Source organism: Camponotus vicinus, unplaced genomic scaffold (assembly GCF_025532165.1).
Source record: "Camponotus vicinus isolate PSW18456_S1 unplaced genomic scaffold, iyCamVici1.0 SCAF_10, whole genome shotgun sequence".
Classification (NCBI taxonomy): Eukaryota; Metazoa; Arthropoda; class Insecta; order Hymenoptera; family Formicidae; genus Camponotus; species Camponotus vicinus.
This window is the reverse complement of record NW_028141946.1, coordinates 4,550,700-4,573,450: the sequence shown is the minus strand read 5'-3', so window position 1 is coordinate 4,573,450 and position 22,751 is coordinate 4,550,700. Positions and strand designations below refer to the sequence as shown.

The 22,751-nt window shown below is 31.0% G+C and overlaps 3 protein-coding genes across 6 annotated transcripts; 2 read left to right on the top strand and 1 right to left on the bottom strand.

Annotated features, from left to right (window-relative positions):
- Window positions 1-1,599: 1,599 nt before the first annotated feature.
- Window positions 1,600-4,860, bottom strand: LOC145961140 (15-hydroxyprostaglandin dehydrogenase [NAD(+)]-like). Its single transcript, XM_083081027.1, has 7 exons — window positions 4,793-4,860; window positions 4,528-4,705; window positions 3,439-3,565; window positions 3,055-3,161; window positions 2,499-2,672; window positions 2,020-2,153; window positions 1,600-1,945 (listed from the first exon to the last, which is right to left on the bottom strand). The coding sequence occupies exons 2-7, from the start codon at window positions 4,618-4,620 to the stop codon at window positions 1,792-1,794; spliced, it is 789 nt and encodes a 262-aa protein (XP_082937153.1). The 5' UTR covers window positions 4,621-4,705; window positions 4,793-4,860; the 3' UTR covers window positions 1,600-1,791.
- Window positions 4,861-5,970: 1,110 nt separating this feature from the next.
- Window positions 5,971-14,007, top strand: LOC145960826 (uncharacterized). Its single transcript, XM_083080525.1, has 15 exons — window positions 5,971-6,105; window positions 7,031-7,151; window positions 7,844-7,967; window positions 8,111-8,217; window positions 8,502-8,675; window positions 8,944-9,098; window positions 9,429-9,536; window positions 9,645-9,670; window positions 9,790-9,854; window positions 11,854-12,039; window positions 12,253-12,379; window positions 12,600-12,706; window positions 12,784-12,957; window positions 13,116-13,273; window positions 13,660-14,007. Exons 2-15 carry the CDS (start codon window positions 7,059-7,061, stop codon window positions 13,793-13,795), a joined length of 1,740 nt encoding a protein of 579 aa, XP_082936651.1. The 5' UTR covers window positions 5,971-6,105; window positions 7,031-7,058; the 3' UTR covers window positions 13,796-14,007.
- Window positions 14,008-15,077: 1,070 nt separating this feature from the next.
- Window positions 15,078-22,683, top strand: Stau (double-stranded RNA-binding protein Staufen). Of its 4 annotated transcripts, none has more exons than XM_083081025.1 (9): window positions 15,078-15,261; window positions 16,094-16,169; window positions 16,591-16,799; window positions 16,879-17,517; window positions 17,622-18,172; window positions 18,259-18,784; window positions 18,853-19,058; window positions 19,215-19,401; window positions 20,638-22,683. In XM_083081025.1, the coding sequence occupies exons 2-9, from the start codon at window positions 16,117-16,119 to the stop codon at window positions 20,673-20,675; spliced, it is 2,409 nt and encodes an 802-aa protein (XP_082937151.1). In that variant the 5' UTR covers window positions 15,078-15,261; window positions 16,094-16,116; the 3' UTR covers window positions 20,676-22,683. The 4 variants fall into 4 exon arrangements, with proteins under 4 accessions (XP_082937151.1, XP_082937152.1, XP_082937149.1 ...); XM_083081026.1 differs by having other exon boundaries at window positions 20,261-22,683; XM_083081023.1 differs by having other exon boundaries at window positions 19,215-22,683.
- The last annotated feature ends 68 nt before the right edge of the window (window positions 22,684-22,751 follow it).

The following is a 22,751-nucleotide window of genomic DNA, read 5'->3' as shown; positions in this document are numbered from 1 at the left end:
TTTTTTAATCGTCTTTTAGAAATATCTGTGTTATCTGGGTAATTTAAATGAAAAATGGGTGTTTTTAATGAAAAATATAAGAAAATGCAACTAAAGCAGATTTCAGATAAATTTTGCACTCGATTGCACTTGATATCTTTGTATGATTTTTACAGATTAATAAGTTTAAATAGCGTTTGATTAAAAAATGTTGCGTATGATACTTGACGTAAATGGTATCATACTATTCATAAAATGATGATGTATAACTCGTAAAGGTCAAATTTAAAGCAAACTATTGGTTCCGAGTATTTAATGTGTAATGATCATGTGATAGCGTTTAATCGACGAATCTGAAACTGTGCTCGCATAGTTGTATTGCTGCAATGAGCATAAGAAGAAAAATGCGCAATAAAATAATCATTAATCGCCTTATCGTCGGCAGTCGACCCTAATCAAATGTTATCAATCTTCCGTGGCCTTATCAGTACATGGTGGTCTTTTTGCATTATTGAATTTGGAAATACAGATAATGCGAAAATTCAACAAATTCGATAAAGTATTTAGTTTAGACGGTTGCTGCAATTATATTACGCAATTATATACATATTACATATTATAAATATCTAAACATTTATAATGAATCTACATTAATATACAGAACATTTGCTAAAGCCATTGGATATCTTTTTTTATCTTTTATGACTAATTTATTAAATATACATGTAAAAGAATTAAAAAATTTAGAGAAAAGAAGAAAGAAGAAACAAGCTGATGATCACTGCGTTCCTGCAATATTTTCAAATCATCTGGCGCTTATCGTCAATTGCTCGTGGCATCAGCGAATTCTAGAAACAATATACACGATGCAGTCGTGTGGCACAAAGCGACGATAAGAGCTTGACGTGCGCACAGCTCGTGCTTGCTGCATTTTATCAATAGAAAAATGTGCACTTAACGTCCGGTCGGCGTCGTGCCGACGATAAATTAGTAAAGAACCCGCGCGGAGGAATCAACCTCGAGCAGATACTAGTAACCAGCACGAGTCGGTTCTGATCGAACTTTACTCCGAATCGGGACAAAAGTAATTCCTGTTTTACGATTTTTGTTTAATTATCGTATTCAATTGCATATAGTGAAAGTGCGAGATTCTCTCCTCTGTGAACATTTATGCGTTCGTACCACTTATCTGCATCGATTCGAAGGTGTACGTCAGTTCACGGATATATTCATGCATATTTGCGTAAGATTACAGTATTTTTTTTGCCAATTAATATCTAGCCTAATGATTATAGTTTGTTTATATTATTCGTATATTATCATCGTTAAATATGATTTTATTTTTTACGCAGTGGCAAATTTAAATTTGTGGTTTGAAGAATTATTTTATCAATCGATTATTTATTATCGGGATATAATATATTTATTTATTGCCTCTCTTTCATTAATGTATTATGAATATAGAAATTATATACTTTATATATATTTTACATACATATGTATATAAAATTTTATGTAGTTTATATATTATATAGATTTAATGTGTTTTTTATTATATATATATATATATATATATATATATATATATATATAAAACAATAAAAATGTTACATGAACAAGATAAAGAAATATATAAACTTTTACATATCTTATTAAATATTTGTTACAAATACATTTCACATTATATTATAACTTATATTAATCAATAATGGATTTATCAAATAAGATATTTTATAAAAATGAAAATTATAATATATTGATATTTGTTATACGACTGACATGCGGAATATTTAATCTCCGATCAACTTCATATTAATTTTCCTTTACGTTGGATTCGGTTTTCTTCTGCGGTAGAGTGTTAGGAAGCTGCACTTCATAAACTGGTTGTCCATTTTCGTTAATCCATACACTGCCATTTTGCGCGCAACGAATTACATATATCAATCCATGAGCGACACTCTCCACCCTATGATAGATTTTATTTTTATACAAATTTCAAGAGAGCTTACCAAAAAAAATATGTATTAACAATAATCTTACCTCTGCGGTCGATATTTCTGCAAAATATCAGTACTCGAAATACCTTGTGGTAGATCTTCTAAGATTGGTATACCGGTCAAACCAGGACATAGAACAATTACTTTTACATTGGTCCTGTCATAGTGATAAGGTTGCTGTGAATCGAAAATATTAGATTAGGACAACTCATTAGACGAAGATTCCTTTTTTCTGAAGCATATAAAAAATTATACAAAAGTCTAGAAAGAGAGAGCTCATATTATTGTCGAAATTTTAATTTAAAGAACAGATTTCTTACTATATAAAAAGGAACACAACAAAAAATAATTGTCAGTTATATTTATATCTGTATTAAAATATTATACACATACATATATCTTTCTTTCGCAAAAAAATTTATTTCTATATATTTAAAAAATCTATCGTTTTTTCTCTTTATTTTTTAATTTTTTTGTTATACTAGATTTATTTATGATAGATTTTGTCATGTAAATACTCACTGCAAAAGACTGGCTGAAACTAACTACGGCATGTTTCGTAGCAGAATATACCGGAAGCTGAGATACCGCTTGCAATCCGGCAATGGATGAAATATTTACAATAACACCACCTTTGCCTTCAGAGTCCTTTCGCATTTGTTGAATTCCCAGAAGAGTCCCACGAATTACTGCTGTCTGTAATAATAAGATTAATATTTAAAAAAAAATTTTGCTTTTCTTAAGATTACCTTATTACGTAGTTTTATTTACAATTATATAAAACACAATTAGTTATATTTAAGTTTCTTATTAATAAATTTTTCTTTATTTATATATTTAATGTTATATATTTAATTAAAAGTTTTATATTTAATGTAATTGTATAAGAGTGACGTGTAGTTACATATCTACAATGTTGTTGCAATTATATATAGAAAAGATTATCCTATCAGAAAATATTTTGCTTTTATGAGCTATTTTTATCGTTATATTTAACTCTTACATAAATCTGAACTCAATTTTTTTAGTCAATACAATTATTGCGAAATTAAAACAAAATATTGGAAATAAAACTTACTACATTAACATCGACAGCTCTGGAAAAATCAATTTCGTTTATTACGTTAGTATTATTTATTAAAATGTCCAGCCCACCAAGAATGTTGACCGCCTCTTTGAACATGACTGGAATAAACAAGGTTGGACTTTAAACTTTTATCTGTCAACATACACATGAGTTATAAACGTAAATAAATTTGATTCTTATGAATTATGCGCAAAGAATTAATTTGCATATTAATATACGTTCATGCAAAATGAATATGATTTGAAAATGATGATTTGAAAATGATGATTTGAAAATACTAAAAAGTACATTATACATATATATGAAAAATTATTCAAGCAGGTATTTTTTAATAAATATTTCATTTTTAGTGGTATATATGTATAATATATTTACCATCAAATTCAGAATTATTTGTCACATCGCAATGCAAAAATACAGCACGTTTGCGACCAAACTCATTATTTAAATTCTCTACAACTTGTTCTCCGGGAGATTGTCGACTATCGATCAAAACTATAATCTAGAAGTATTTACATTCCTATAATTCGTATAAAGTGTTAAGTTCCTATTGTATAATGATTTATATGCATTTCATAAATATTTCAGAATCATTGTACGCCACATGATTTGCACTTCATTGATTAAAGAAATTTTTATCTTTTGTTTATTAATGACAACTTTATCTTCAAAATATAAATACATTACTTGTATTTTATAATGATAAGCATACTATCATTTATTTTTAAATTACGTATATAAATATTACAATAGAAATTGCAAATAAAATTTTTCGTATTTTTCTACGGTTTTCATATTTAAGATTTATTTCAAACAATTAATAATAATAAAAATTATTTCTTAAGTAATACAAAAAATTTTAACTTTATGTATGTATGTGTATAATTGTATCTAAAATACGGTTTTTCTGTGTAATTTTATTATATACATAAAATTTTTTAGATTAGACTATATTAAAGCATATAAATATATTATATATACATATAATTAATTTATACATTATAAAATATAATAAGATATAAAATTAAGTAGACACAATACTGCCGAGAATACAAGCAAAAATTTGATATTTTTCTGTATTTATAACCAAAGATAGTGATATTGTTTATTAATTCTTTAGGTGTCAAAAAATCGTAAAAGATAAAATTGACAGATGTTATATAAAAAAAAATTGTTCATCAATCAAAGTGATAATATATATCAGAAATTATAGGTTGAAAAACATTATGTTGGAATTTAACTACACTCTATTAATCTTTACAAGAACTGATTACTCTCATTGATAAAAAAGAAGATAAAAACAGACATGTAAGATCATTGAATATAACAAATATTGAGAGCGAAGAGAACGTGTATAATGATGTGTGTGTGTGTATGTGTGGAACGGATTATTATTAAATAACATTGAATACGGATATATATCATGTGTATATGTAATCTCATTATTATTAAATAATAACGTACCGAGGCGCCATTCCGCAACAGCTCCCTGCTAAATGTCAAACCCAAATCACTTGCCGCTCCAGTCACTATAACTCGTTTATCCTTGATCTGCATCTTTCCTCCAATTTTATCAGCTACTGGTCTTTTCTGAATTTATTCTTCACTTATAAAAAGACTCGATATCTTAAAATTTCTGTACCTGAATTGTATATTGAATGAATTTTATGTGAAGTGATTAATCGCACGTAATCGACAAGATGTTTCTTTGGATGCTGTGATCACCAACCGTAGATCTTCGACCGCTCTGAGAACCTCCTTGAACTGATATGGAAGAATCCACTGTTTTCATTTGACAATCTTTGACCTCATGCTCTGCGTGTGACGTTCGATTTCTCTTCTCCCGCGGAATTATCCGCGGAGGCAACATTGTATTAAACGTCATCTCTCGATTGCCTAATTAAGATTGCTATTATTCATATTGCATTTGAGAAAATTTTTTTAAATTCTTCAGAAAATAAATAAGTAACTGTGTGAATTAAAAATCTTAGGTTTGTATATATTTTTATAAAATATGAGAGGAAATCGACAATAAAATTGGGCAGCTAATATTTTAGATAAGATACTGTGCACATCTTTAATGTATTAATCTTTATGATAACACCGAAGTATGTTTTTTTTGTAAAAAATATTCAGTTTAGATCTACTTTCCTCTATTTCTTCCAAAAAATTTAAAATCTGTTTATGTGACAGTATTTGGTGTAAACATAGTAATGATAAAGTCGAGATAACTTGAATATTTTATCATTACAGGAAATAATTGATTATATGAAACCGAAAAAACGAAATATGTCGAAAATGAACTATAAATTAAAATATCAGATTACCCTTAATAATAAAAAAAATTACAAATATTAAATTGATATTAAAAGAATACTAATAATATAAAAGGAAAAAAATTGTACATGTTTGTCGAATTAGAATCTTTCTTATAATTCTTGGCAAAATTGTACAAACTTAATTAATTGCAAGAATAATAGTAATATTAATAATATTAATGCATTGATCCAAATGTATTTTCATAGCATAATTATAATGATATCTTTACATAATGATATCTTTACATTTTACATTTGCAAGTGTAAGAATCGACAAAAGTTCAGTATTTGTAAAAGAGAAAGATTTTGAACTTTTACTTTCGGGGCGGGGTCGCTTTTTCGGCATCGTTCTAAAAATAAAAGGGGCCACGGGACCGACGTCGACGTGCAAGGCCGCCGAATAGTCTGTCTTGGAGAATCACACGCATTTACGCACGTGCGTGAAGGGCACGCACCGGTCGACGTCGCGCACACTCGCATGGCACGCAGACGCACCAATCAATATCAGACTATACCGGGTGTGCACCCCAATCGTTGTGATCGTCAGTCAGCCAGTACACCATCAGCTATCAACCACACCTTTCGCTACTTCGGTGCTATCAACTACATTCCTTCAACGAAGGAAAAGCATCGTCTGGACTAGTGTATCCAAGCAAGCTATCCAGTTCGCCAGCTTACACCTCGCTTGTTGCGAAAAGTCAACGTTGACGGAAGAATCCAAAAGGTATACAACGTAAAGAACAAAAATCAGCGAAAAAAATTTAATCTTGATAAGGTAGATGGAGAGAACGTCCGGACTAGACGATATATAATAGATAAATTTTTAAGGCATTTTATTCAAAGGTTTAATGATGTTGAAATTTCATGATAAATTTTTTGAATACAAACTGCGTGTTTATTCACTTGAAATCTTTGATATCAGAATTTTAACTTCTTGCTGATTTCGAAGTCAAAGTGACAGGTGAAAAAGTAGTGTGTGAATGCCCTTCCCTTGAATGAGTGCTTCCATTGAAACACATATAAATTTATTCCTAAAAAAGAGAGAAAGAGCCAAAGGAAATTGTTAAAATTCGCAGATGTACAATGTTAGATTAATGAGACGAATTTAAAATTTTCATGAAAAAAGTAAGTTTTCATCGTGTTCTTTTTTAAATGTTAAAACATTATATCATTCGCTAGTTATGTGGATATCAATGAAACGATAAAATTGCGTTAGTGTATTACATAAATTAGTATTTATTATTGTAATATAAGAAATGATACAATAAGAAAAAATGACAAAAGATCACAGTAAATATATGACAGATTACATTTTATTTCTATTTCTATTTCCATATATATACATATAAAACTTTTCTCTAAAAAGTATATGTATTAATCAGACAGACTTAAAATTAAATAAATAAAGAAATTTAAAAGAATCTATACATTTATACTATTACATTAGTCGTGACAAAGTAACAATTAAATTCGATTTAATTATTTAATTTTAAAATCTATATAAATAAAATATTCTTTTACACGCAGAGGGAATTACAAATAGTGTTATATTCTTTCTATTAATACATAAAAATATAGATTAATCTAAAGATTAATCTATATTTTTATAACATAATATTTTAAAATATTATATTTTTTATACTTGCAAGTACAAAAGTCGACAAGAATTTAAGAAAAATGGAAATAAAAGGGCGAGTTGCCCTAGTGACAGGCGCCGCATCTGGCATCGGCAAAGCGTATGCCATCGAATTGCTGAATCAGGGTGCCAAGGTATATATATATATATATATAATGTTTTCTTATAAGAAAAAATTTATTTATTTAAATTTTCTATACTTTTTGTATTATCAAACTATCTTTTTTTTTTTTTTTTTTTAAGAAAAAGGCAGTTATAAATATTTTGATTATTCGGTTTTCTTTCTAAACAATGAATGTAGTGTGTTTTTATGACTCGGAATTTCATGCAAAAACAATGCTTCAAGAATCCTCGTTTTTCTTTAAAACAGTTGATTTAAATTTAGATTGCTCTCAGACGAAGGAGAAATATATCACGTACTCAAGATGAGATCTATGAAAACAAATCTCCTTGGTTTTTGGCGATTGATATATGTATAATGTACATATTATACATTTTGTATTTATTTTATTTAAAATTTTCATTCTGATATTATAAACATATTTTTTTCTATTTTTAGAAACTTTTATTTTATTTTCTGTTAGCTTTAATGACAATTTCTACATTTAAATTTTTTTAATAAGAATTTAATAATTTTTTTAAAAGAGAGACAAATAATCTTAATTTTTTTAATAAATATATTGAATTCAACAAATAAATTTCTTTCTTTCTTTCTTGCAATTTATCTTCGCGTTAAGAATATTTAAAATAAAATAGTCTTTAAATATATAAAAGTTTCTTTGAATATAATATAAAGTTTATTATGATAATATTTTATTATGTACAGGTAGCTGTATGTGATATTGACACCGAAGAAGGAGAGCAATTGGTGGAAACATTAGCAGCGAAATATGGTAAAGATCGTGTCATCTTCTCGCAATGTGATGTTACGGATTATCCGCAACTCGAAGGTATAATAACAATAATTTTTTGCTCTATTGTAAATTTATTTTTATTCACATAAACGCGACTAATCGTCCATACATACATACGTATTTTGCTTTTATTCTTAATGCAATTCTTATGTGGAATTATGATGCAATTCAATTTACAGAATCGTTTCAGACAACGATCGCAGAGTTCGGTCATATCGATATCGTTATCAACAATGCTGGTATCATGAATGACCGATTTTGGGAGCTTGAAGTAGACATTAATCTTGTAAGCAAATGTCTGATAAATCCCTTTTAATATACTTGCATATTTTATCTTATAATGTGTTTTTGAAAACTTTAATTTGATATGTTTTTCATTAATCGAAACGATTTACACAGCAATTTATGTGCCTTTTTTAAATTAATATTTTTGTGAAATTAGTTTCATAATTTATAATTCTTATAATTCTGTATATTGCACATGTAATAATATTAACAAACTTTTCACTATAAAATAATTTTAATATTTGTATTAAAAATTTGACTTCGCTGCAAATACGACAATTACAGAATGGAGTAATACGTGGTACTTTGCTTGCTCAACGATTTATGGGGACGGATAGAGGTGGTCAAGGTGGAGTCGTTATTAACACCGGCAGCAACGTCAGCATCAACCCTTATGTGAGCGTGCCAATTTACTCTGCGACAAAAGCAGCTATCGTCAGCTTCACCAGGGCTTTTGGGGTAAGAGATACTTATATCAATCTTATATTATCGATCATAACTACTAACTTAGAATAGCAGAGAATGGATCATCAATTTGTGGAGATCAATTCGTTTAAATCTTTATTTATATTATTCTATCAAAATTTGCAAATGCAATATATACTCGAAGTTAGCATTTGCTCTATTAGTGTATTAAATTATTTTAAATTATGTATGTTTAAATTTTTATTTTTATTAAATTAAATAGAGATAAAGACGTATTAACTTTTTCTCAATTTTTGAATAGGATCAATATCACGTAGATTTGACAGGTGTTAAAGTGATGGCACTTTGTCCAAGTGCCACGGACACCAAATTAGTACGAGATGTCAATACAAAGCTTTTATTGGCTCGATACGAAGATGCATGGCAAAGGGATACAGCTTCATCAGTTCCTCAAAGGTATACAAAAATTTTTTTCTTTATATATCTGAATAACTAGCTTCGTAATTATGTGTATACGTAATGATTTTCTAAATATGAATAAGATAATGTGTATGAATAATAACTACTTTCTCTCTTTTTTCTCTTTTTTATTTTTATAAAAATTTTTTAGCTCATTTGTAATTAAAAATTTGCTTTCTCTCTCTAAAAAAAATATAATTGTAGTATAATAAACAAAATTAATTATTTAGAAGAATGTTGCGTTACTTTCGTCAAGCATAGGGAAATACGTATAGAGTGGCATTAATATATAGGAACAATTTGAAAATAATATTCGATACTCTCTAGGGCGGAACACGTGGCAAAGGCATTGATACAAGTACTAAACACCGGTAAGAGCGGAAGCGTGTGGATGGTGGAGAAGGATCAACCACCGCACGAAATTAACTTCGCGAAGCACTAAGACAGAATTCATACAACCCTTTCTCGCTTCGCTGCAAATATCTATGCCGTACCGCACAATTAACCGTAATTTGTATCGAAATATATCCCGTCACCTGCCAGAACATCGTTATCAAGAAGGCGAATGCGTAAGCGAAGTATACATAGTTACACTTTCATACGATGTATATTTTGAAGAATCACGTTTTCTATAATAACGACAACGAGAATATTATTTGAAGCTAACATTACTTCCGATTTTTGATAGAACATAGCGATACTTTTGGTACATTTTATACTGACATAGCAAAATCTACGAGTCAGAACGTGGATGTGAGTACTCGAAGATTTAATAATTATAAGAGGGAAAGAGAGATACAAAATCGCGATATTTAAAAAGGGGAAAAAATCCGTGCAAGATCAACGTGCGTTGCGATGACGGGAACATTTAATTACATACATTCATAAAAAAAAGAAAACAATCTAAAAAAAGGAAATGGCTTTTGCTTCCGTCCCGCACCCACGTTGCGAATTTGCGGTTTTTTTCTTGTATGGGCCTCAACAATGCACTTGCTTATCAGCCCAAAAATCTCGAACTTGAGAAATAATTTCTAGATGTTGCGCAGATATTTGTGTATTGATAAAATATTATCACAACGATATCTGAATCCTGCCGCACTCTTTGTAATCGTCCCATAATATAACTTACTCATTTTTCTAACGTATCCATCATAATATCGACGATTCCGTTTAATCCATTCCGTTTAATAGCGCTAAATGTAACGTAATCACATTTTACTAGGTCGAATATAATAAAGACACTTTGTATTTATTGCTTGTGTGCAATCAGGGAAAGAGCGTGTGTGATAGAGTGAAAGATTTATTTTGCGCTCTCGAAGCAAAAAACAAAAGAGAGACAGATTAACATACGTCCCTTACAATGACTGATGCAGATAACTCTGACTCGATGGAGATTCTCTTTACGGAGAATATCGCAAATCTTTATATATATTATATCTATTAAGAGCGACAGAAGCATAATCAATAATTAAATAAAAGTGGAATAAGCCAAGTAAAATATAGAACAATCAGACAAGTCTTTTACATTAAAAATATATCTACGTATATTCATTTATTAAAAAATGTATTTATTAAAAGTATTAGATGACTAGAGTATCTTACAGAAAAATATGAAAAAAATTAAACAATTTTAAGAAAATAAATAATCAAATTTTTTGTACGTCTTTAAAAATTTACTTAAAAACTGAAATTTTTTCACTTGTGCCCATTTCCACTTTAAAGTTCGATAATTGTGGTGTGTCAAAGGTTATTTGCATCAGTGTAATCGCGAATACAATTGAATCGAAATCCGTCGGATGATTATTCCAAGCGAAACTACATATTTAACAATCATGTCTCTAATTTTTCTACAGTCTTTTTGAGGAAAAAAAATATTTAGAAATATGGTATAGCGATAGAGTTAGGATCTATACAGATAGCTTGAGTGCAAGTTGAGACGCTCAACACGATCATTTTTCGATATTAGATATTACGATTCATGAGGAGATTTGTACAATGCGCGATTGCATCAAGTTGCAAAACTCATATAAAAACTTCGATACATTAGTCAGATATCTAGCTAATAGATTTTGTTCGAGAGATATCGCCCGTAATAATTCTTTGTAGCTTTGATAACGCAATTAGTGGCGACTGTTGATTTTGTTTCTGTTACGTGTTATATGTTACGGTATGTATGTTGCTAGTCTTGCTAATAAAATGCATTGCCTTTTAATAAAATCACCGGATCGGATTTGTATTATTTTATACGAAAACTATCTATTTTCCTATCTTTCCCCTATTAAATCTCCGTTAATTTACTGGTTAAGTGAGGATCACATAATGTCTCCCCAAAAATCTCTTTGATATAAAATAGACTAGTATTATAAGTTAGTTTAAAGATTACGAAACTAAAGTTTCAAAATAATAAGATATAAAAATTTTATATATAAATCCGATCCTATTATTGCTAGTACGGTATTTTTTACATTCAATACGTCTGTAAAATAATCCTATCCACAATACTAGTGACATCTTATACAACATCAAGAAATGGATTTATGCTATTTCTCTCACATTCGTTTCGAATTATTCAACGCGTGTTCCTCGTGCAGCATCAAATGATTTTGTTCCCGCTGCTTCTTGCCTATCGGCGCAAATCCGATCTTGTTTACCTCGAAAACGAGTTCACATGATCCGCATCTGATATTCTATCACGTACGGTCGACATCTCAAATGTCAATATCTGCGGCTCCTCTTCAGCGATACTTGACAGATTCATTTGCGGGATCAGTATCTGACGAGATCGATCCGAATCTACACGGGAATCGCGATTCGCATTCATCGAAGAGAACAAGACGCATCTATAATGGAGATTCAGGAGAAAACCGTACTTATCACCGGCGGAGCCAACGGAATCGGTTATTGCACCGCTCGGGAATTGCTTCGAAATGGAGCAAAGGTAATTTAGTAAAATCCCAAATGTATGAAATATAATTTGCTAGTATATTTTCTGCAAATTATATATCACACATCTTTAACATTAGAGTAATAATAGGAGAAACGCGCGCGGCGCAAATATAGGTTTAAATGGGAGATAATGTTTTAAATAATGTTTAAAACAGAGATGCAGGAAGAAATGTATTATTAAATTGATAATTATTATATTTTGCAGTCCGTAGCAATTGTAGATTTGCCCGACTCGAATGGCGAAACTACTGTTGCGGAATTGGAGAAAGAATTCGGCGCAGACCACGCTATTTTCCTCGTTGGAGATGTGGCGAATGCCGAGGAACTTACGGGTATTGTATTACAAAATCGATCGCTAAACAAAAAAATTTTCTAATAATAAGCATCATACATAAATAATATCAATAATCTTATTAGGAATCAGTTTATGACCGATGATTTTAAATTATATCGTGTTATACAGTTATTTATCTATGCGATAAATTATTTTAAAATAAATTAAAAAAATTTTCGATTAACTGAAGCATTTAATTAATGTATATAATTTTGCAGCTTGCTTCGACAAGGCGATAGAATCATTTGGTATGCTAGACATTGTTATCAATAGTGCCGGCATCATGAACGACGCGGATTGGGAGCCGATGGTTGATATTAATTATGTAAGTCCGCTTTTTATTATTATTCATCGGAAATTTATCTTCTAATATTCTTAACGTGTTATCTCCTTTATAATCAGAAAGGGATTGTACACGGCACTATTTTGGGTCTGAATCATATGGGAAAACACAAGGGCGGAAAGGGTGGGACTATCGTTAACATGTCATCCATAGTTGGCTTGCAAAGTAATTCGCTCGCGCCGATTTACGCCGGGACGCAATTCGCCATCGTCGGTTTTACTTTATCGTTACAGGTAAAAATATGACTTATATAAATAAATAACGAATCTGAAAATTTATATATTCTTTCTTCCAACGAAATTATTTAAACTATTGTTATTTTATCTTTTGAATGTGCTGCGACACACACGAAATATTATAATTACTAATAAAGTTTAGCATATTTTTCTAGACTTTTTACGAAAAGACGGGAATACGTGTTTTGGTAATATGTCCTGGTCTCACAAATACTAATATGGCTTCCAAGTTTATGTCAAGCAAAGTCTATGCGATGGACATTCTCGACGATGAGATCGCTGCTAAGGAAATGACAACAATGGAAAGTCAACCGTAAGTCACAAATATAGTATAGCCTATAGTATTTTTATATAATAAAATTTATTTTTTATTTCTTATCTAATTTTATTAAATAGATAAGATAAATTTTATATATATGTGTGTATAATAAAAACAATAAATAATAAATTAAGAACGTATATAATAAATTAGAATTTATATAAATGTAGATAAATCTCGTAGATAAGTATAATTATAAATTTAAAAAATAGATTAGAAATCATATTCAAAATAAAAATAATAAAAGTAAAATCTGTTTTATTTATATATCCTAATGACATTAATTAAAGAATTGATTTGTGTGTCAAAAGGATCTGTGATAGACATATATACACACATATATAATATTCTTTACATAGAGTATTCTTTCGGTTTAACAGACCTGAACATGTGGCGAGTGCCATTGTGGAATTGATCGAAAAGGGTGAGAACGGTTCGGTCTTCGTCAGCGAAAACAATCAACCTGCATACGCTGTGCAATTGCCATCTTACACCGATCTGAAAATTTCGGTATAAAGCTTACAATATATACAGCGAATCACATTTTTGGTACACAAATATTGGCGTACTGATTTTTTTTCGATTTATAATAATAATTAATTCTTATTAGAATTATACAAATTTATGCTTTTTTTCATCATAAAGCGCGACAATTAAATTTGAATAATTAAAAATTCATTTGCATTAAATTGCAATTTTTCTTAAAAAATAAAATTTATTTATTAGAGTTACAGTTTTTTTCTATATATATATATATATATATATATATATATATATATATATATATAATTAAAATATAAATTTAAACTAGTAGTTGTGAAAAATAATGACGTTTAATCATTTTGTTTCGATAAATGTAATTATATTTATTGAATTATATTATAAGAAGCATTGTTTATTTGTAGCAACTTTATTTGTTCTTTTGAAAAATTTGAAATAGATTTTCACTGCTTGTACTTTATTAAAGCTCGAATTAGCAGTAAATATATATAAAATATGTAAAGGATATTAAAAAATAGAGACTTCTGTAATAATTAATTAATAATTAATTAAGTTCGAATATTTAATTAAAATAGTAGTAATTCTAATATCTAATTAAAATAGTATAATAACAGCTAATAATAGATTTATGTCTATTATGTTATTTCATAAAAATAAATAAATGTTGGCAACTATAACGAATCTTTTTTCTTCTCAATAAGCCACGACATACGAAAAGAAAAGAACAAATGTATAATTTGAAATACATTAAGTATAATTTTGATGTGTAATTTTAAATATGTGTAACTGGATACGTATAAATAAATGTGCGTTAAATAGTTTTGGCAGCTGCAAGTATTCGATGTGAGAAATAAAACGCAAAGTTAAAAAAATAAAACTACAGATTATGCAATATTTAACAATAATTTAAAAAAAAATATTCGAATATTTTAATCAATAATCATAATGTACGAGTATTCAAATATAATGCATTCGATACCTGGAAGTGTTCAACTTGAGATGCATAAGAATGGATATAACACATGACGCGTAGCACAAGCGAATTTTGAATAAATCTAATTTCTCGTTCGCCATGTATTTCGTTCGTTATTTCCGTTATTACTTCCCCCAATTTGATTTCTATGTAAACATGCGTGTGTTTAAAAATCGCAGTAGTGTGTACACTAGCATCTAATCTACCAATCAGGACAAAAGGGGCAAATATTCCTCTGTTCTAATTGGTCGATTCGACGCTGCTCTACCCCACGAGTAGGATTTCCGAACTCACCCCAAGATGTATCAGTGACGTCACGCACGCCGCTAGTCTCACATCAAAATGGCCGCATTTTAGTCTACAGAGTACTTTTCTTTACTGTTTGCCAATAGCCGTGCCGAGGGCCTGGCGGTGTTCTCTTAGATCTGTCGTGACCGATCTGTTTCGCCGGAAATTTCGCTGCATCGTGCGTCGCACACTAAATTTCCGTGAAATAGAACGTAATAGGGTAAGGATAAAAATTGAGAAAAAAGCGTGTTCGACGGGTTCCCACGAGTTCCGTGAAGATCGCCTTCGTCGTCGCCACCGCCGTCGTTGTTGCCCCCGTCGCCGCCACCGCCGCCGCTGGACCAAGCCCATTTTATTCGATAACGAATTTTATTTATAGGCGGAATCCCTCGTTGTCTCGTTGTCGCGTCGAAATTGCACGCGGCCGCGAGATCGTGTCTCTCGTCACCCGCTCATTTTACCGGCTCGCCCTTCTCGCGGAAAGGTTATATCGTGTTCCTATATATCGAAGTCGCTCGGATAATCCACGCCCGCCGTCGATCACTTTGCGTGCTCGTAAGATTTCGTTTTAAATATTCCGAAAACGCGAGAAACGCCTCCGTCTGCGCGAAAAAAAGAAAAATACCGCATATACAATGGAAACTCATTTCGGAGCAAAGCTCTTTTTAGAGTAGATGTGAGCTCGATTGCGGTCTGCTCCGATTGCTTTGGCACGAGCAGCGCAATTTATAGATTATTCGAAAATTATTTATTCATTGATGATGATAAAAGAGAGAGAATTTATTTGTATTCTCTTTTAATTAATTAGCAAGATAGCAGAAGAACTGTTTGTAGTCTGCTACTTGCTGTATATGAACTCGTCAGTAGAAAACAAATGTATATATATTTTATTTTTGATAAAAAATCTTTTAATTTCTTAGCAGCTGATTGTGTATAGCATAAATATAAAAATTTACTTATATGTGTGTGATAATTTTGTCATTTGTCTAAGATATATCTAAAATATTGAAATTAGATTAATAATCCTTTTCTTTCGATTTCTTTTTTTACAGATTTTTCTGTGCATTTTCATAAGATGTTACGTCACCAACATCACGCAATGCAGAATCAATTACGGGATCATAATAGGTTAATATTCAGTCACTTTTTATATAATATTAATTTAGACAACATACTGTATTTATAAGTTACTTATAAATTGACTAAGAAATTTCTTAAGTTTATTTAATGATTTGATAAGTCACATCACTATGTATGTAAAAATTGTTGACAAACTATTACTTATGTATATGATGAATGTATGATAAAAACTACTACATTATTTCTTTGTTTTGAAAAAATTAAATATTATATATAGATTATAGAAGCAATAATAATTATACATTATTATAAATTTATAGACAGAGTTAATATTATAAATATAAAATTGTATTTAGTAAGATTTATATTGATATTAATTATAAATATATAATTACATTAACATTAATTGTAAATATATTGTAAATAATTATATTGATATTAATTGTATGAAAATAATGTTTCTATCTAGAATGGCAGGACCGATGCGGCCTATGCAGCAAGCTAATATGACTCAGTTACATCAACCGCAGCATCTGTTGCCGCATCGGAATCCTCATCAACCGATACTGTCCATGCCCCCCCATCAACAACATATGCATCACATGCAGCATCCTGGCCCGCCGCATGGAAATCCGAGACAGCCGATGTTGATGGGCATGAATGCGCACAATACAAACAGTAAGTAAATACATCGTGATAGAATTAATCCTTCATTCTCAATTATTAATGTAAAAATAATTCACAACGTTCACTTCAGATACCATGGTTAGCGTTAGCATGAAGGACCAAACAAATACAGTTTCTGTGACTCTTCAAAATGTCCAACCTCAATATCAACACCAGCAGCAGCAGCAACAACAGCAGCAGCAACCAAATAATCAACAGAATCAATCTATCCAACAGCCACAACCACAGCAGCAAGTGCAACAATCGCAACAGCAACAGCAGCAGCAACAACAGCCGCAACATATGTCACAGCAATCGAACATAGAACAATCAAAGGCGATAACAAACGACGCTAATGGAGAGTCCAGAGATGACAATTCGTCCAATCAGAATCATGCCAACGCGACTAATCCAGCCTTGGCAAACATGAAAGAAAAAACACCCATGTGCTTGTTGAATGAGTTAGCGAGATTCAATAGGATTCAACATCAGTATAGGTTGACCAACGAGCAGGGACCGGCGCACAAGAAGAGATTTACAGTGACATTGAAACTTGGCGAGGAAGAATACGTTGCGGAAGGTCCCAGCATAAAGAAAGCTCAACACAGTGCGGCGACCGAGGCCTTAACCAAGACGTGGTATCGTCAACCTCCGCCTAAACCCACCAAGGCTATGAGAATCGGCCATCTGGGCAAATGCCCGGCAGGTTCTGGTAATTTCGATAATTTCGGTATATATAATAATATCGATTTATGACGTTATTTTCTTAAATTTCAATTTTAATTATATAATTATTATATAGTAACACTACTTATGTACTATTTTGCGTTACAGGACATTTACCACCTACCGTTGAACTGAATGCTCTAGCAATGAAACGAGGTGAACCAACTGTTTATACGTTTCGACAAGCTCCGCCAGCTACATTACAGCATCAATTTATACCACATAGTTTTAATAATTTTCCGCGAATGTACAACCCTCGAATTCCATCATATAATCGCGGAGTTCATACAGATCTTCAAGCATTATATCTCGTTACGCTCAAAGTTGGTGAACGCGAATTCACGGGTAGAGGTTTGACAGGTCAAGCGGCACGCCACGATGCAGCTAGCAGAGCTTTGGAACAGCTGCGACAATTGCCCTTACCGGAAGAAATCGCAACCGTCAACAACATTAATGAGAATGGTACATTAAATGGTATCGATGATCCAAACGCCGAGTTGAAAAGTCCAGTGTCATTAGTTCATGAAACTGCTCTGAAACGTGGATTATCAGTGAGCTTCGAAGTTGTATCCGAGAGTGGTAAACCTCACATAAGAACCTTCATGACGAAATGCACTGTTGGTGACAAAGTCACTGTGGGAGAAGGATCTTCAAAAAAAGTAATCCTTTATATTTTTTAAGCAGAAAAACAACAAATATGATATATATGATTTTTAATATTCTTTTATGCTTCTTTACTTTTCAGGTGTCAAAGAAACGCGCTGCCGAGTTGATGTTAGAAGAATTAAAACGTCTTCCTCCTTTACCGGCTACAATACAGAATCGATCGATGCGAGTAAAACGTAAGCCACCAGCAACTAAAAAGAAATCTCGTAATTTAATAAAGGTTTACCAGGAGCCTCGTTCAGAGAGTGAAGCCGCGGAGGAAGTCAATCCGGTCTCCCGGCTAGTTCAGATTCAGCAGGCGAAACGTGAAAGAGAGCCGGTCTACAATTTGATTGACGAGAAAGGCGCGCCAAGACGCAGAGAGTTTGTCATGGAAGTGACAATGGGTCAACACTCCGCACAGGGAATTGGACCTAACAAGAAATTGGCTAAAAGAGCTGCAGCTGAGGCTCTCTTGGCGCAATTAGGATATAGCAAACCATCGCCGCAACCCGCGAAACCATCTATAAAGACAGGAGACAGCGAAAACACGGAATCGAAACCTAGAAAAGTGACGTTTCTCGAAGACGAACAAGTGAATGATACTCCACCTCATTCAGTAGGAGGTAAGAGAAAAGAATGTAAATCGTCTGGCTATATTCAATAAATTAAAAAAAATTATTTTTGTTATTAGGTACCATAGGCCGTCAACTAGTGCCTGGTCTTTTATTAGTGGACGGAGGTCAAGAATCTAAATTGGGAAATGGACCCAGTGTACAAATAGTTGCTGAAGAATTACGTGGACAACAACAGAATGCGGCTGGTGTTTCGCCCAAGGATCAATTACATTATTTATCTCAGTTATTTAATTTTACTGTAGAATTCAGTGATTTTCCCAAGGTAATTTATAGCTATTATTTAATTTGCATTAAAATAAAAAAATTAAAATTTTAATTAATTAAAAACAGATGAAAAGTGCATATATAAACTGGAAATGATAAGTACAGTATTAATGTTATCAAAATAGGTAATTATTTTCTCCATCTAATGTTCCAGGGAGTATCTATAAACAAGGAATATTTATCACTTGTATCACTAAGTACTGATCCACCACAAGTTTGTCACGGTAATGGAGCGACAATAGCCGCGAGTCGCAATCAAGCAGCGCTAAGGGCACTTCGTACTCTCAGTAAATTGGGACTCGACAATGCTTCGAATGCAGCGCAAGTGAAGAAAGACAAAGGTGCGTCTGGTGATGGAATACACATTAGCATTCAAGTTAAAAATAACATGGATGGAGCTATTGATAAGTAACCAAATAGCTTAAGACTTATATATGATGTTGAGTTATATTTCTGCTTTTTTAAGACATTGCAGAAGAAAATTAATTGTCATAGTTATAAAGCTCTCCACAAAATTGATACTTTATTGATTCTTCATTCATTTTCATCTGCAGATATGTTGTTTCATCTAGGTTTCTATCTATTCTTGTGGAAGCTTTATTTCGTATATTGAATCTCTTTCTATATTACTCTATATAATAATCTGATTGTAATTATAAAAATGCATTTATTTATCAGAGAAATTTGGTTAAAGATTTAAAGCACATTACATAATTTAGATATTTTTATTTTATGCATTATATTTGTTAGATTGCTTACTTTGCACATTGCTGAAGTGTGATAAAAAATCGAATAGAAACGAATTTTAATCAATTTATATACAATTATCTATAAGTTAATTATCAGCATGTATTATGTAAAATCTTTCTAATCTTTTGCAGTGTCTTAACTACATTGAAATGCTGTTCAAGCACCAATAAACGAGTATTTAATAATTATGCAAGAATTCTTTAATTTTTAATGTATAAGAATGTCTGATTAGTTACAGTAGGCAAAGCCAAAAGAACATCTGTGACTATCAGAAATTTATTATCATAAAAATTGTATTGAGCTATTTGTATATTACAATGACTCTTGCAAAATTAATAGTACTGTGAAATCACTGTGAAATCGAGAAATATTATTGGTGCTTGATTATGATTGCGATCCTAGCAGTGACAACTATAACTGCTATATTTATTGTAACATTTTCATTGACAGGATCACAATCGTGAAATACTTATCTATGATAATTCACAATGGTCATTCTCCAGTCTTGGTCTATGATCATATGAACACCGTAGAGAAATGAAATGACGACCTGGAGATGAAATGCGACCATATCTCTTAATTTCTCAATCAAATTCCTTGGCTTTCTCATTAGCATGAATAAAGAGAGCTATGTCTTGTTACCTAATACACAAATTAACAATCGTAACAGTGTTTTTTTTCTTTTTTTTATATTTCTATTTCTACCCTTAATCCAGAATTGATTATTTTATGATGTATGTTTTTTTTTGTTTTATCGAGCAAAACGAATTAAAACTTTTTATTGAGTCGCATATGAAAATTATACATAAAATCATGTCTTTTTCCAGAGCAAACTCTGGCTACATATGCCAGAGACTTGTGCTGATTAAATAATTTTATGAAAGATTAAGTATCTAAACTTTAAATTGGTAAAACATAGGTAATGGGATATATACTGTCCCTATGCCCCAATTTGCTTTTATATAGAGGCCAGAAGCATTCTGGGGTTACATATTCATGTATCGTGAAATATTGAGAAGTAAAGAGAATAGAAATTTTCCATGTACCTATCATTCAAAGATAGAGGATAATGATAGGCTGCATCGGAAATTTCGAAGAACGTAAAATGATAATAATTAAAAAGCTATCCCATTGCGTCAAAACCATTACAAAATTGTTTTAATCTCATTAAAAAAACAATCCGAAAACAGCTACGAATTTTGTCTGGTTGAGAAACAAAGGGAATAAAAAAATTTCCATACACATTTATCGTTTGCAAATAAATGATAATGATAAGCTGTATAGGAAATTTCGCCGAATATAAGGAAAAAAAGGAGATAATCCAAAACTTGTCCCGTTACGCGTCAGGATTATATTACAAAATTATTTTAATTTTGCTAAGAAATAATCCTGAAACAATGGCAAATTTTGCGTTATTGCCGAGTAAAAGCAGTAGAGTGGACAAAACTTAATGAATGAAGATAAATATTGAGAAACGGTACAAACTTTGAATATTCGTATAATTTTACTTAAATTCCTTAAATTCAAAATTAAGTTCTCTATATTTTGCGCAAAATAAACGTTGTCTCTTACAATTTTGACGATGTAATAATGCAGAGTTTTGTACCGGCTTTCTCAATCAAATAACTTGCTGTCTTCTATTCATTATTCGTATTATGCGATTTATTGAACAACAAATACAAGCGACAAATACTAAATAAATTGTATTATTGTTCATTAAATTCGCACACACTTTATTCGTAATGCCCGGTGCTCGGTATATTGAAAATTTGTAACAAGCGTTCGCACGATGATTGATCTACTGAAATTAACGCGAGTTACATTTGATCAATTCAAAGATAATTTAAAAGACATTCGGTAAAAATTATTTATTGATTTTTCGAGATGCTAGTTGGATTTTTTGCCTGATCGCTTTTATAAGTGGGCCTTTCTTGTTCATGTCACGATACAGTATTACGAGACACAGTGGTAGATTCCATTATGTATAATTTTTTGAGAAAGACAAACAGAAAGGAGAGACGACTTGAATAACTTGCGTCATGTACGCTGCGAGAGAAGAACAATTTTATGCATATAAACTGTAATACCATATAGTTAATATTAATGATAGATAAGCGAATATGGTATTAATTTACCGAATAAGGTATTAAGATACCAGAAAAAAGAATCCTTCAACACTTTAAGGAGAGTCCACTAAGAAATCAACTTAGCAAAATGTTGGGCTTGATTCGTAAAGTGTTAAAAAAATACTAGCCGATGCATCGATATTGGCTAAAAAAAGGAGAAACAATTGTGAAACATTAGTTTCATGTATGATCCATGTTACGTTCTGTAATTTCATTTTAATAGTCACACATACATAAACGCTGCGAAACATTTGCTTACTTTTGATTAAAGTTAACTAGAAAATTGTTTAAAAAATCACTTTGATAAAATATGTTCTCGCTACATTTTACTCGTAATTATTTGACTGGATGAATACCGAGCGCAAAAAAAAGAAGTATACTCAATACCATAATATAGTTTAATTATGTTAGATTTATATCTAAGTAAAGTGATTTGAGTTTTCGTATGCTATAATGTATGCTGTAACAAAATACAGTTACGTAATGCGAGTTTTCAGCAGCCTTCATATTGAAAATAATTGCTTCTTAAATACGTAAGTCTTAAGAATCGAAAAGATTCTTCATACCGACAAAGCTTTAATTGCATTTCGAAAATGAATTATACGACGTATAGGAATCTACTGCTTTCCTTTATCAGCATCAGTTTGTATTTGACGTTGATAAACAATTGTAGAAAGGTTTCACATAAATGTATATGGCCTTTTTACTGTGCGTTTCAAATATACGCATGACAAGGTGGCACACGAATCTCGAAATACGTTTTATTTACCTCTGTCAGAGATTTCGTCCAAATGTAACGTTCTTTTATCAAATGT

Excerpts from the sequence above, each read along its gene's own strand:
- Stau (XM_083081023.1), top strand. The coding sequence starts at position 16,117 with ATGTTACGTCACCAACATCACGCAATGCAGAATCAATTACGGGATCAT. Across the intron at positions 17,518-17,621 it reads TGGTAATTTCGATAATTTCG|GACATTTACCACCTACCGTT; the intron begins GTATATATAATA and ends TTTGCGTTACAG. Across the intron at positions 18,173-18,258 it reads GAGAAGGATCTTCAAAAAAA|GTGTCAAAGAAACGCGCTGC; the intron begins GTAATCCTTTAT and ends TTTACTTTTCAG.
- LOC145961140 (XM_083081027.1), bottom strand. The coding sequence starts at position 4,620 with ATGCAGATCAAGGATAAACGAGTTATAGTGACTGGAGCGGCAAGTGAT. Across the intron at positions 3,566-4,527 it reads TGTTGCGGAATGGCGCCTCG|ATTATAGTTTTGATCGATAG; the intron begins GTACGTTATTAT and ends AAATACTTCTAG. Across the intron at positions 2,154-2,498 it reads GTTTCAGCCAGTCTTTTGCA|CAACCTTATCACTATGACAG; the intron begins GTGAGTATTTAC and ends TTCGATTCACAG.
- LOC145960826 (XM_083080525.1), top strand. The coding sequence starts at position 7,059 with ATGGAAATAAAAGGGCGAGTTGCCCTAGTGACAGGCGCCGCATCTGGC. Across the intron at positions 12,040-12,252 it reads TGCTTCGAAATGGAGCAAAG|TCCGTAGCAATTGTAGATTT; the intron begins GTAATTTAGTAA and ends TATATTTTGCAG. Across the intron at positions 12,380-12,599 it reads GAATGCCGAGGAACTTACGG|CTTGCTTCGACAAGGCGATA; the intron begins GTATTGTATTAC and ends ATAATTTTGCAG.